The sequence below is a fragment of the Carassius auratus genome, chromosome 26 (genome assembly GCF_003368295.1).
Source record: "Carassius auratus strain Wakin chromosome 26, ASM336829v1, whole genome shotgun sequence".
Classification (NCBI taxonomy): domain Eukaryota; kingdom Metazoa; phylum Chordata; class Actinopteri; order Cypriniformes; family Cyprinidae; genus Carassius; species Carassius auratus.
The window spans coordinates 12,215,056-12,230,559 of record NC_039268.1 but is presented as its reverse complement, the minus strand read 5'-3'; the positions used below and the strand labels follow the sequence as shown (position 1 = coordinate 12,230,559).

Genomic DNA, 15,504 nt, shown 5'->3' with positions numbered 1-15,504 from the left:
CATAATAGGGGCACTTTAATAGCAGTCCAGATGAAACCCCACCTTGTTCCATTCTTCTTTAGGAAAGAGCTCTTCACGTTCAGATGTCTGCTGTTCAGCTCTAGAGCCGTGAAGCCGCCATTGTCAAGAGTTACAGACTCCTCTACTGTAGTAATGTGTTTTCCTGTGGGAGGAAATGCATCCAAGTAATGACAACAGACACTGAGAACTACATTAACTATGAGCTATTACATTTTTTAGCATTCATAGTATTACATTTTTAATGTATACCCAATAACTACACAGGTGTCTCAGATGGAACAACTACAAATACTTAAAATCTTAAAAGCAAGATTCCAGAAACTACTTTGATATATTCCACACTTAGTACCTCAAAATACCACATTAATACCATCATTGTAGTGTCTAAAACCCTCTTGTGCCTAATGACTATAACATGTTTTGGTATCCCATAGATCGCTATAGTTTTAATATCTATTATTTTACTTATTGCAATTTTAAAAATTAGCCCGAATTCATACAGGTTTAGAACAACAAGCGAGTGAGTAAATGAAAACAGAATGTTCAGTGCTCAAAGCAGTGTCAATACAACACATGTATATTATCAATTTACATTATTAGGTTTAGTCTCACCTGTTCCACAGCTCCTGTACTTCTTGTTCTGTCCCAACAGGAGCAAACCAAACACAACCATCAGAATGAAAATGAGACTGATCAAAGCCATGACGATCAGGAACCACCACTCCTCATAGAAAGGTGTTTCAGACAGAGCTGCAACAGACAACAATTCTGCATTACAAATCAACATAATGCTCTTTTACAGTTAACATTTTAAACATCAGGGCAAAATGTATTATTATATTATATTATATAACAGTATATTATATTATATTATATTATATAACAGTATATTATATAACAGTATATTATATTATATTATATTATACAGTTCAAAGTTTGAGATCATTATATATTTTTAAATACATTTTTATTTTAAGTCAGCAAAGATGCATTCAGTTGATAAAAAAATGACAGTGAAGACATTTCTAATACTATAAAAGATGTGTTCCAAATATATAAAAATAGTAGTATTTCCAAACAAGTCTTCACTTTTTTTTTTTTTTTTACTTATGGATGAGTGAATGTTCAGCTGTGTGGCACTAGATGGCAGTAGAGGCCACAAAGTGAGTCTACAGTTCTCCACAATTCAAGCATCCTCACTGAAGTAGAATGCCTCCCAGATGCTTGAAAACGAAGTGGAATACTAATGTCCATTCTCTAAACAGCAAAATTATGAAAAATGGATTGTGATATAGTATGCAATTGACATTAGTCAGGGTAAATACTGTATTTAATGTGATGTAGCCTAAACAAAAAGCAAGCTGTGGGACAGACGTAGAGTGTGCCGAGTGGGTTGTCATTCGCATCAATGTTGAATATAATGCAGTGGTGTGATATGATGAGGAAGATTACCAGACATTGCAGTGGAAGGCTGACTGGGATCGCCATAACCGAAACGATTGACTGCGATGACACGGAATTCATAGGCCACACCTGAGCGTAGGCGGTCCAGACTGATGGTGTACGAGAAGCTGCCAGGTGGGAGATGCTTGACAAACGTATCCCATAATCCTTCATCTGCAAATGTAGGAATTCGAAAGCAGGAGGGGGAGTAATTGGTAGCCACAGAGGAGAGGAAAGATGGAAGAGGTGGAAGTGAAAAGAGGAAGGTTAATTGAGAATAAGCCTGGTAGTACTAACCATGTAGTGCACGAGAGGAAGAACTTGTAATGAGGAAGTCAAGGGCAGATGTGAAGTCAGCAGACGGATTAGGAAGTGCTGCTTACCTGATGGACGAGCCTCGATGACATATCCTGTGACAGGTCCCGCCCCTTCTGCGCCCTTTGACCAATGAAGCGTCAAAGCTGATGCAGACTTTGTGACTGAGGTCTGCAAGGGCGAACCGGGGGAGCCTATGAAATATAAGGCATATTATTCCTTTCTGAATAATCAATAACAGCACAAACCGCAGCTCCTAAAATGGTTCTGGCCATTTTTATCAATCATAACAGTTCAGACTGCAGTACACGCTTCAAACTTGAGTCTGATGGAAGGAAAATTATAAATTTTTTATAACCGAATAACTACTTTCTACTGCATGCAACTAAGGATCTTAAGACGGTTCTGAAGTGGTTTAGACTGCATAAAGGTCTCACTGAAGCTGTAGGGATACAGTATTGTTCAAAATAATAGCAGTACAATGTGACTAACCAGAATAATCAAGGTTTTTCGTATATTATTTTATTGCTACGTGGCAAACAAGTTACCAGTAGGTTCAGTAGATTCTCAGAAAACAAATGAGACCCAGCATTCATGATATGCACGCTCTTAAGGCTGTGCAATTGGGCAATTAGTTGAATTAGTTGAAAGGGGTGTGTTCAAAAAAATAGCAGTGTGGCATTCAATCACTGAGGTCATCAATTTTGTGAAGAAACAGGTGTGAATCAGGTGGCCCCTATTTAAGGATGAAGCCAACACTTGTTGAACATGCATTTGAAAGCTGAGGAAAATGGGTCGTTCAAGACATTGTTCAGAAGAACAGCGTACTTTGATTAAAAAGTTGATTAGAGAGGGGAAAACCTATAAAGAGGTGCAAAAAATGATAGGCTGTTCAGCTAAAATGATCTCCAATGCCTTAAAATGGAGAGCAAAACCAGAGAGACGTGGAAGAAAACGGAAGACAACCATCAAAATGGATAGAAGAATAACCAGAATGGCAAAGGCTCAGCCAATGATCACCTCCAGGATGATCAAAGACAGTCTGGAGTTACCTGTAAGTACTGTGACAGTTAGAAGACGTCTGTGTGAAGCTAATCTATTTTCAAGAATCCCCCGCAAAGTCCCTCTGTTAAAAAAAAGGCATGTGCAGAAGAGGTTACAATTTGCCAAAGAACACATCAACTGGCCTAAAGAGAAATGGAGGAACATTTTGTGGACTGATGAGAGTAAAATTGTTTTTTTTGGGTCCAAGGGCCACAGGCAGTTTGTGAGACGACCCCCAAACTCTGAATTCAAGCCACAGTACACAGTGAAGACAGTGAAGCATGGAGGTGCAAGCATCATGATATGGGCATGTTTCTCCTACTATGGTGTTGGGCCTATTTATCGCATACCAGGGATCATGGATCAGTTTGCATATGTTAAAATACTTGAAGAGGTCATGTTGCCCTATGCTGAAGAGGACATGCCCTTGAAATGGTTGTTTCAACAAGACAATGACCCAAAACACACTAGTAAACGGGCAAAGTCTTGGTTCCAAACCAACAAAATTAATGTTATGGAGCGGCCAGCCCAATCTCCAGACCTTAATCCAATTGAGAACTTGTGGGGTGATATCAAAAATGCTGTTTCTGAAGCAAAACCAAGAAATGTGAATGAATTGTGGAATGTTGTTAAAGAATCATGGAGTGGAATAACAGCTGAGAGGTGCCACTTGGTTGACTCCATGCCACACAGATGTCAAGCACTTTTAAAAAACTGTGGTCATACAACTAAATATTAGTTTAGTGATTCACAGGATTGCTAAATCCCAGAAAAAAAAAAATGTTTGTACAAAATAGTTTTGAGTTTGTACAGTCAAAGGTAGACACTGCTATTTTTTTGAACACACCCCTTTCAACTAATTGCCCAATTGCACAGCCTTAAGAGCGTGCATATCATGAATGCTGGGTCTTGTTTGTTTTCTGACAATCTACTGAACCTACTGGTAACTTGTTTGCCACGTAGCAATAAAAAATATACTAAAAAGCTTGATTATTCTGGTTAGTCACATTGTACTGCTATTATTTTGAACAATACTGTATATATTTTCTTCAAAACATGTTCTTTATTGGCGACTGTGACCTGACAACACTCACATTCAGTATATACGGTTAACACACTTCATTTCCCACAAATCCTTTCACCTTTTAAATAAACTAGCTGATTGTAAATGTCATGTTTAGATTTACTTGTTCTCTGTAACACAGACACTGAATGGTTTCTTTCTTGATTTACTTTTCCTGTGCCTGTGACTAATCATAAACCATATGTATGTATATATATGTATTTACCCCAATGTGTTCAGATTTTAGACTGGTAGCGTATCCTGGAGTACCATGTCAATACCATGGTATATGAATGAAACATTCAGTACCATAGAAAATACGCAAGTGAGACTGTATTGTTTGCTCAAAATTCCGGCCAATCACATGAATCCATACTGACCAATCAGAGTCCACCGTGCCTACATGAATCAACTGCATCTCATCTGAAGAACATTTTAAACTGAAGGCGGTCTGTGTGTGGCCCAGCGTCCCACCGCAATGAAGCCGCTGTGTCTTGAGAATGAACCATTGCTCAAAGGCTACACGAAATCACATTCCTATTACAGTGCACTAATCAAACCATGAAGTTCACACAGCCCAATTTTAATTTCCATCTTCAACTAATTTTAAAATTAAAATAATGAAACGCCATCTTCCTGGTAGGTCCCAGGTTTTAGAAAATTTTTTTTTTTTAGAAAAGCATTAGCTAAATGCAGTCAGTTCATATTCAACAGTTAATTTAATCCAAAGAAAGCCTCCAGCGCTGGTGTCTGTAACTGCAGGGGATGTTTCTATCTTCCCCAATTATTGTGGGATTTATTATGGAAGTATTATTACGCATTATTATTCATATTTACGCATACCTTCCACTGGTCCTGCGGTGATATTGGCTTCCAGTTCGGGACCGTAACTAATAGTTCTGGATTGGACCTTGAAGCGATAGATCACCCCCCTCATCAGGTCACGAACCTTCAGCCAGCGCTGCCAGTTCCCCTTGATCTCCACTGTAACGGTCTTACTGACACCTGTCAAAAGAAGGGACTTGAATATTGAATAACATAAACATGTACTCAAAACTAAAAACATTTCATTCAAGACTCTTTTTGTTGTTGTTCATTTCATTTAAAATGATGATTTTACTCTTCTTACTCTTCCTTATATCCTGCTCACCATGAACTGGTGCGGTGGGTTCATAGACCACTCTGTAGCCTTCCACCACTCCATTGGGCAGCAGAGGAGCTCCCCATGACACATTCAGGGAGCTTCCTGTCACCTCCGAAAACACCATGTGACTGGGTGCTCCAGGAGCTTCAGAGAGAAACACAGAGAGAATTGATGAAGGAATGATATCTGTGCTTTAAAAAACTTCAGCTGTCATACATCTTAGACTTTCCATTGTCAGGGCATTACAATACAAAAAATGTAACAAAACTTTGAACATTAAATGGATAATTAACCCAAAATTTTAAATTCTGTCACTTCCTCACCCTCAAGTTGGTCTAAACTTGAGTTCTTTCTTCTGTTAAATACGAAAGAAGATTAGATTAGATTCAATGTTATTGTCATTGCACATGTGGGTACAAGGCAATGAAATACAGTAGTGAGGTGACCGGACACCCATTTAAGGGCATCTGGGGGGCGCCGGGAGGCAGGGTACAGGACAGGCGGCGGTGGCTCGCCTCACAGCGGAAGAAAGATATAAGATAAAATATATTTTGTAGAATGTGAGTAAGCAGTTGCTGGTAGCCACTGACTTCCATAGTATGAAAAAAAAAAAAACCTATGAAAGTCAAAGGCTACCAGCAACTGTTTGGTTAACATTTTTCACATTTTCTTCTTAAGTGTTCAGAAAAAGAAAGAACTTAAATTTGGAGCAACACGAGGGTGAGGAAATGATGACAGAATCTTTGGAAGAACTAACTATTCTTTTTAATTCAACTGGTCAAAGTAAGCCTACAGTATGTATGTTTCATCTGCATTACAGCATTTTTTCATCGAAGGCTTAGTCAGACTTGGACTTGTTTCTATTCGCCATATCTTGCTTTAAGACTCTTAACTGGGGTTATAGCAACAACCTCCGTATTTAGATCCTTAATGGAAACAGTAATAGTAGGAGAATGGCATGGTCTGGTAATGTTTAGCACGTCTCGGATGGTTGGCTGGCGCTCATGCGTCTGGATGAGTGTAACAGGATCTCAGTGGGACTCACCAGCCTGCAGGGTGCGTCCTTCACGGGCTGCACTGAGCGGCCCGTCCCCCGCCGTGTTAAATGCAGACAGTTGCACAAGGTAGTTGGTGTAGGATGTCAGGTTCTTCAGGTGCACAGATGTATCTGGAACAAACAAAACTAGCTCCTTCTCAGACTCATTCTGCCTGCTCTTTTCCCAGTAATGGATCTGAGGGAAGAAGTGAATGACACTTCAGTATATTTTGAAGATTTTAAGCAATAAATGCATTTTTGTAAAATATTTTATAATGTTATGTATTCATGTGATGGCAAAGTTCTATTTACTGCAATCTTCAGTGTCACATGATCCAGATTCAGAAATCATTCTAATATGCTGATTTGTTGCTTGAGAAACATTTCTTCTTATTATCAATTTTGAAAACTGTGCTGCTTAATATTCTAGTGGACACCCTGATATATTTTAAGCAAGATATTCTTGTAAATAGAAAGTTCAAAAGAACAGCATTTATTTGGAACAGAAATCTTTTCTGATATTATAATGGTTTACTGATCAATATAATAATTTTTTGATGAGTAAAAGTATTAACTCCTTTACTGCCAGTGATTTTGATGATTTTCACTCAAGTTTGATGGACTCCAGTATATTTTGCTGTATGAATATTTGAATATGCAATACACCAAAATAAAGACTTTAAAAAACAACTACATCTGGATAATATTATATTAACATAAATCCAGTAAATCGCCTCCATCAATACCTCCAAAGCTTACACAGACATATACCACTTCCTGGATCAACATTTTACTTCAAAAACTTGTCAATGGCGGGGAAGCGTTTTCTTCTAAATTAAGTGATTGAGTTAATTTCTTAAAATATAAATATGGACCCCAATTTTATGTATATTGTTATATATTTTTATTATATATGTACTATATTTGGTAAGTTTACTGCATTGTCTATGTAAGAATGTCTTTTGTGTTCCATGGTAAAAAAAAAAAAAAGGGAAAGAATACTGATTCCAAGAAAAATTAATTCGGAACAACATGAGTGTGAGGAAATGATGACCAAATGTTAATTTTTAAGAAACTTATCCTTTAAATACACATACACACAATAAAACTAGACTTGAATGAAATATGTATATCCATGATTTGATACTTTGTGTATTTGTGGACAGAACAGAAGGATTCATAACCAGTTCCTGTTCAAATCTCTATGAGAGACAGATGTACAGATGGCGTAAATAGGAAAACAAGAGTGCAAGCTAATGCAGTGAAATCAACAGATGACAGTGAGATAAGGGAAGACAGACTGCAGATGAACGACAGTTTATTTATGCCGGTAAACAGATGGACTGCCTGACTGATTTTGGAAATACTTTTCATAAAATTCAGAGCTCACAACTGATTAAACAGCTGAGCATTATGTATCCATGCATTAACCTCCGAGGACCCGAGAATTTTTTTAAAGAAAAAAATAGTTTTTTTCATGTCTGTACAGTGTTTAGAGCTTTTTAAAATATTTCATTCATAAGTTATGCTATGTCCTCAGTAGAGGACATGGAGACTCAATTTCTTTAAAGACATGAATAAACATGCATAGGCAAAAACAATAGATTTTTTAAATCATAAATACATTTTTAGTTTTCAAGATCCCTTTTACCGAACTTTGTATGAAGATAATTCTCAACTATGTTATAACAGAATGATTCAACATACCACTTTTCTTCAAATGACCATAAAGGGGTTTCCTCATTATATACAATGTATCTATAAACTAAATCTAATTTGCATATTAATGTGTTTTTGGGGCATCATGTAATAAAAAAGAAGTGTAATAATGGGAGTAATAATTAACAAGATTTTTATAATGATATATAATATTAAAATATAATTTCTTTCCCTATTCATTTGTCATGTCTCCAAAAATGTGTAATAAACATTATTTTAGTCCCGGTGTCCTCATATGAGGACATGTATGAAATCAACATCCTGTCCCGTAACAGAAAGTCATGTTTAGATTTGAAACCTCATAACATTTTCCTGAGATGTTGATTTATGACACACAATAAAAAATTAGACAGAGTTAAATTATAATTACAAAATATGATCATATTTCTGTAAGAGAGTCACTAAATTAATTTCAGACATATTAGATGACCATGGAGAGGGAGCGGTCGTGGTGAAACAGCCAATCATTTGGTATCTCTGAAAAGCCCTGAATGTGCTCTGTACAGGACATCCAGACTTAAACTGTGGCATGTACAGTCTCAGAGAAATTCACTAAAATATAATGTCCTTATATGAGGCCACAGGGTCTTAAGAGATTAAAATGATCAAACCATAGTGTACAAACGCAACTAGTGCATGGGAATTATGGGTCATTTGTATTGGTGTAAATATGCATTTGACAATTAAAACACAGAAATTAATAAACAATTATAATTATTAATATCTAATGTCTTATGGCCATTTACACAGGAATGTGCTTCTTGCAGCTGTATGCACTATTTATGTAAAGTTTAATCTTTTTTTGGGGGGGGGGGATTTGGGGTTCATCTTACGCCTTCCTAAAATATTTGTGAATTGTACAGTTCACATTTTGTGTATGTGGCAAAAAAAAAAAAAAAAAAGATCATCACCTTGTATCCTTGAATATTTCCGTTTTGTGTTTCGACAGGTGGAGGCTGCCACTCTACATCCAGCTGACTAGAGGACACAGATTTCACCTGTATGTTCTGAGGAGCCACGGAAGGAGCTGTGAACACAAACACACACAACGTATGATTTTAAATTGAGCAATAAATCAAATGTGAATGTGTCAGCAGTGGATTGGATGAGTCCACCACAGTGGGAAAACCATTCACTTCATAGACTATCTGTCTCATATAAAGGCCAAATGTCAAATGACGTTTCTCTGTGGCACAATGGACTAAAAGGAAAGAGGTTTAGTGATTTATTTAGTGACACACTGAAATGTGTAAAATATATACATTCTCTGTAAACAGGACAACTGTCAAACATCAGCTTTTCTTTCAGGAATAAGTTTTTGGTGTTCTCCTTTTTTTCTCATGTAGTCACTATTGTGGGCACTAAATTACTCAACAGAGTATGTGATTTATGCATTATATTTTGTTTGTTTTATTCGGCAAGGATACATTAATCAAAATAGACTTTTATAATATTACAAAATATATATATTTCAAATAAATGCTGTTCTTTTTAACTTTATATTCATTAATGAATTCAGAAAAAAAAAAATTGTAACATAGTTTGCACAAAAATATTAAACATTGATAGTAATATGAGCAGCCAGAATGATCTCTGAAGTATCATGTGACACTGAAGACTGCGGTAATGATGCTGAAAATTCAGATTTGCCATCAAAGGAAAAAATTACATTTTAAAATATATTAAAATAGAAAATACTATTTCACATTTTAATAATTTCATAATATTACTGTATTTACTGTATTTTGATCACATAAATGCAGCCTTGGTTGGCATAAATTAATAAAAACATGAAATCCTGTAAAATAGTTAAATATTTATTTATTTATTATACCATTTTCATTATACATTAATGTAGCAACAATACTGATCATTTATGAATTAATATAAATTATTTAGAAAAATGTGTAATATATAAAATTAAACTTTCTGTACATAACTATAATTATTTTAAATGTATAAACACACTCCTCCCCAAGCACGTACACATATATATTATAGTTCATATTTCTGTTGCTTCACGAGATCGTCAGTTTGTGTTACTTTGGGCTGTATGTGTCAAATTCTCATTTCAGCTCATTCGACACTCCTATAATGAAAGATATGTCATTAAGATGGACTTGTTGTCTTTATGTGTTAAAGTCATGCCAGAGGGATGCTATTTTTAATGATGTGCTGCCCCTTATTCTGATCTTTGGGAGAGGTCAGATATGCAAACTAATCAGATTTGTGCACATGGCTCATTCTTTAAATTAGCTTAGGTAATAGGCTTTATTAATGATCTACATATCAGATGAGTTTCCAATCAAATTAGGTTTGACATGTACTGTGACCCACGTTTACATACAAAGCCATACAGATTTAGTCTTTTATACAGTATTTGGGAAAGCACTTGTATATAGGGATATTTTTCCTTCACTTAAGACATAACCAATTGTTTTAGCACCATGCCATCGAGCACATCGTTGGAGAAATTGATCTGCACTGCATAGTGGTCTGTGACACATTATCAATAGATCATGCAAAAGGATCCATTGTGTGTTGTCTAATGTGTTGTGCAGATAATTGGTCTACATTGCACGACTCAAGTCTCACTTTTCATTTGCATACAGTTCATAACTAGATAAAACAGGTTGTGTGACTTTGAGGAAGTATTGCATATAACATTCAATTACCACTTTTGTGCAAATGCATTTCTCGTTAACATTACCAAAGTGCTTAGTGCTCCAACCAGACAAAGTAGGTCCGATGATCAGACATTAGACTTACAATGAAACAACAACACTTTTTGGGTTTCCCAAAGTTTGTGGTCCAAGTTTTAAAGCTGAGTCATAGCAGTGATCTTAATAAGACATAAAAACATACCTGCTTCTCCCACAAACACCTCAACAGGTGCACTTGAAGGACTCTCTCCAACAACATTAAATGCTGTCATGACAATCGAGTATCGTCTGTACTTGCTGAGCTCTGAAAAACACCAATAAAGATGCAGTCAAAGAGTGTTGAGGTACTAGTTTAGAGAAGTGCTAAAAACCTAAAATGTAAAACTAGGCAGCGGAAGAATGACGTGGATATGAGATAAAGGATGTGGAAATGAGGTGGAGAACGAAATAGATTTACATTTTTCCCCTTCCTCACAGCAGATCGTGACAGGACCAGAGGCTAAGCAACAAAGCGCAAAGACTAGGGGAAGTGTTTGTTCTAGAGGTAGAGGAGATCAGAGGATAGAACAGGGAGTCTGAAAGCCTTCGGGCTTGAATGTGACTCGGTTAACACTTCAAAGATTACAACTATCGAAACAACTCAGCAATTAAAATAAAATCAAAATATACTCACGCGTTAATTCAAATTCTGTTAATGAAGGGCTGCTCACTGTCTTAAAAGTGCTCTTAGCTGTTTGAGTTGTGAATTAAACCCGGAGATAGAGGAGAAGAGAATAAGAGAGAGAAATTACACAAGGGACATTGTTTAATATGCACAGAAGACAAAACAGTCAGCTGAAACAGAAAGTAGCGCCACATGGACAAAATATATTTATAACAGGAAAAAACAATTTATATAAGCAATATGGTACCATAATGAAAACCAACACATTTCACCCAGTAACAATCTAATTAATTTCAGTTATAGACACAAATTATAGCCGTGAAAGAGAGAGAGAGAGAGAGGGGGGGGGAGATGAAAAAATAGACGGACAGATAGATAGATAGATAGATAGATAGATAGATAGATAGATAGATAGATAGATAGATAGATAGATAGATAGATAGATAGATAGATAGATAGATAGATAGATCAACAGACAGACAGATAGACAGACAGACAGACAGATAGATAGATAGATAGATAGATCAACAGACAGACAGATAGACAGATAGACAGATAGATAGATAGATAGATAGATAGATAGATAGATAGATAGATAGATAGATAGATAGATAGATAGATAGATAGATAGATAGATAGATCAACAGACAGACAGATAGACAGATAGACAGACAGACAGACAGACAGATAGATAGATAGATAGATAGATAGATAGATAGATAGATAGATAGATCAACAGACAGACAGATAGACAGATAGATAGACAGATAGATAGATAGATAGATAGATAGATAGATAGATAGATAGATAGATAGATAGATAGATAGATCAACAGACAGACAGATAGACAGACAGACAGACAGACACACACACACACACACACACACACAAAAAGACAGACAGACAGACACATACATACATACATACATACATACATACATAGATAGATAGATCAACAGACAGAACTACAGACAATCAGACAGCCCGACAGACTAACCTCTGAACTCCGGACTGATTGTTGATTGGTTGGTTGCTGTCTTTGGCTCGTCTGGACTGTTTTCACGTGGAAGCTCCCGGTAATAGACGCGATATCCCACAAGAATCCCATTGACAGTTCCCTCTGTAGGCGGCTGCAGACACAGATACATATCGAGTTTCAGTCAGCCTCCAAGAAGCAAACAGCCATTTAATTACTCCATTTAACTCAGGCTAGGAAATATTCACCTGACATTTCAGCATATGACCTGTGATGCTACTTAATGAAAGAATGTTAAAGACAGTGCGTATGCTGTCTGCTGCCGGCTAATTAGCAGTTCGAGACTGTAACAGAAAGTAATTACCGCACAATGCACGTCAGCCCAAGAGATAGCACAGATCAACACAGGACAAGTTAGCTGAGACCACAGGTCAGTAAAGGCCTGATCTGGTTGGTCTTAGTCTGACTCTCTCTAACATGCGTTCTCACTCTCATGTTCTATCATGGACGTGTCTTATTTAGTATGTGATCAGTGTTATAAGCAAAGTTAATTAAGATGGGGTCAAAACAGGCCAGCTTTGGAAATATATCCGTATGTGTGTGAATAGATAGAGGAGGTACGTGTAACGACTGCTAACTAATTAGAAGGTAAAGAGTAAGGCTAAGAACCTGCTTGCCAAACATAATTAACATTGAGAGGTGCACCTGAATACTTTGCACACAAGTCTGCTATTAAACGCTGTTGGACAATTTGAACCCCTGAACCTTCAGTTAAATGGAAAGACAGGAAAAGTTCCTGTGACACCTACTCAAGCTAAAGCTGTTGGCTAAAACTTAGTGGGAATTGTAAGCATCACAGGTGTGCTCTCCACACGAGGACTCTTCCAACATTTAGACAGTGTTTTGATGATAAGGCAATCCCAGAACACACTGCAACAAGGTTTACTGTTAAACAATTTGGGCTGGTAAAGATGTTTTTGAAAAAAAGTCGTATTAGCTCTTTGTTTTACCTGCCACTGGACAATCACAGATGTTGTGGTTGAAGGTTTGATGCTCAAAATGACAGGCGCTTCATCTGGCACTAAACACACAGACAAACACAATCAATCAATCAATCAATCAATCAATCATTTGTCTATCTTTCTATTTTATAAACATTATTGTGAAAATGTTTTAGTGAGAAAATGTAGATAGAATGACGAGCTACCATTCGTCTATACACAATTTTCTCTACGTTTGTTCTTTCAAAAACTAAGAAAAAAAAAAAAAAATTACTACCTACTCGGATCCTTTCACAAATACTCCGATCCAAAAAGCACTCTAAAAAATTATAATTCACTTTGCACAACACACAGAATCTAGCATTACCGTCCTGCAGAGTGGTAACTGGCTCAGTTTCTTTGCTGAAGGCACTGTCTCCCACATCATTTGTGGCCATCATTTTAAATTTGTAAGAAGTGTATGGCTTCAGCCTACAAGAAAAGAGATGCATTTCAGCTCACAAACTAGATTATTCTCAAGTACCAACAGGAACCACAAGAGATGCATGTTTAGACTTCTTTGGAGAAAATAAGGGACAGAAGCTCTTGCTACAACAGGTAAGCTATCATACAAATGCATTTATAAATATAGTCATAAGAACATCCCAGTCTGTTGGGCAGACATGTCTGCTCAACCCACAATGTCTTGCTCAAGTGTTTCAACAGATACCAAACTTATGAATATTTCTTAAGGTTTACATGTTTCTAAGAATGGCTCACCATTCATTTATACTGTAATTAGTTAATATGGACTATATAATTAGTTATATTAATATAATATTAGTCAAGAATATAATTTTAGTCAACTGCACAGATTTGTTATTGCTTTGCAAACTTTGAGGGGACGTGGGAAAGGGACACAGGGTTGTGGGTAATATACATCAAAGTGGGCCTTCAGGGAAACATTGAGTCTGTGTATGTGTGTGTGTGTGTGTGTGTGTGTGTGTGTGTGTGTGTGTGTGTGTGTGTGAAGTGAGCAATTAGGGATTTGAGAATCAGGACTCTGAGGGTGCTTGTGTCGTTGTGAGTGTTTACGAGTGTGTGTGTATGTGAGTGTGTGTTCATAATTAGGGCGTTGAAGACAAGGACTGTTAGTGGCATTTCTGTTTTAATAGATGGAGGCATTTACTCCTCTGAGAATCAAGATGGTTTAAACACAAACATCCTCTTCGTTCAAAACACTCAGTTCATGCAATTATGGAAAATCTGTGTGCGACAGAGAAAGAAAGAAATCGAGACCAACTGAGGCAAAGCACTGTAGCAGCATATACACACAAACTACACAGGAAATAAATGGTTGCATAGGCTAATATCAGTAGGGACATTTACATTGCTGTATAAAGTATGGGAAAATTCAGAATATAATCAACGGCTCTCGGAAATGAAATGAAGCAGGAAATGAAGTGGCCCTTCATTGTGGTCCATAAAATAAAAGTTGATGATTTCTTAAATATGATGAAAAAAAAAATCTGTTTCTTGTCCTTTTGATTAAACAAATTCGGTGTGTGTGAAAGGCTTCTTTCAAATATCCTACAGACTCCAAACATTTGAAATGTACAAATATAATGGTAATGTACATAAATTCAATTACATTAAATACAAATTGAAATTCACATTCAAATTTCACAATTCAATTTTAGCCATTGTCTGTATTCTCAAATCAGCATACAGTGTATGATAGCAGTGCAAACTACTGTATATATTGCAGAAATATTAAGGGTAGTACAGTTGTACTCTAAGCATAGTGATTGTTCATCATAGTGATTTTGTGATATGCATTTATTCCATCTGTGTGCCACATTAAATAGACTGTGCAAATGCACTTTTGCGTGTTATTCATGGTGCTTCAGACTCATCTTCTCTGCCTCTTTTGCAGTCAGAAGATGGCACGACGAGTCACTGAATGTCAGTGAAAGGCATATGTGGGTAATTAAAAGGACAGGAATGTGGGTTGTGGGTAATCGAGTGGTACTGAACGCACATATGCTCACATGGTTCTGTTACAACACAGGTTGAGAAAGATGCTGTTACAGGGAGGCAAGTCCTTTAGCTTGAAATATTTTTCCCCTTAATGCAAGTGGACATTTAGAAGATGACAGCATGAATCACACAGGTGATGATGAGAAGAATGAACAGGCAGGGTGAAAGAATATGAGCTAGTGCTGCAGTGCTGGAGGATGGAGAGCAGAAAACAGGTTAGTGAGCGGGTGGAGCTGAATGAATGTGTGATTGGACATCAGGCCACCCGATGGTCAGTCTGATTATGATTGCACTCTCTCTCCCACTCTTGCTCTGTCTGACGATTTCACTCGATTTTTTTATTCTTAATGATGTCTCATCAGTGTCACTGCATGTCTATAATATAAAATGGCCAAC

General features: G+C 36.8%; 1 protein-coding gene across 4 annotated transcripts in view; it reads right to left on the bottom strand.

Moving 5' to 3' along the window:
- sdk1b (sidekick cell adhesion molecule 1b) overlaps positions 1-15,504 on the bottom strand; it is a 190,938-nt gene that overhangs the window by 4,032 nt on the left and 171,402 nt on the right. For all 4 annotated transcript variants that reach the window (XM_026204260.1, XM_026204263.1, XM_026204262.1 and 1 more), the window contains 13 exons: positions 13,457-13,560; positions 13,099-13,169; positions 12,110-12,242; positions 11,122-11,178; positions 10,651-10,752; positions 8,697-8,812; positions 6,076-6,262; positions 5,037-5,174; positions 4,730-4,891; positions 1,848-1,973; positions 1,474-1,638; positions 634-771; positions 43-163 (listed from right to left, as the gene is read on the bottom strand). In XM_026204260.1, the coding sequence (XP_026060045.1) occupies positions 43-163; positions 634-771; positions 1,474-1,638; positions 1,848-1,973; positions 4,730-4,891; positions 5,037-5,174; positions 6,076-6,262; positions 8,697-8,812; positions 10,651-10,752; positions 11,122-11,178; positions 12,110-12,242; positions 13,099-13,169; positions 13,457-13,560 (1,620 nt within the window). The remainder of the gene's footprint in view (positions 1-42; positions 164-633; positions 772-1,473; positions 1,639-1,847; positions 1,974-4,729; positions 4,892-5,036; positions 5,175-6,075; positions 6,263-8,696; positions 8,813-10,650; positions 10,753-11,121; positions 11,179-12,109; positions 12,243-13,098; positions 13,170-13,456; positions 13,561-15,504) is intronic.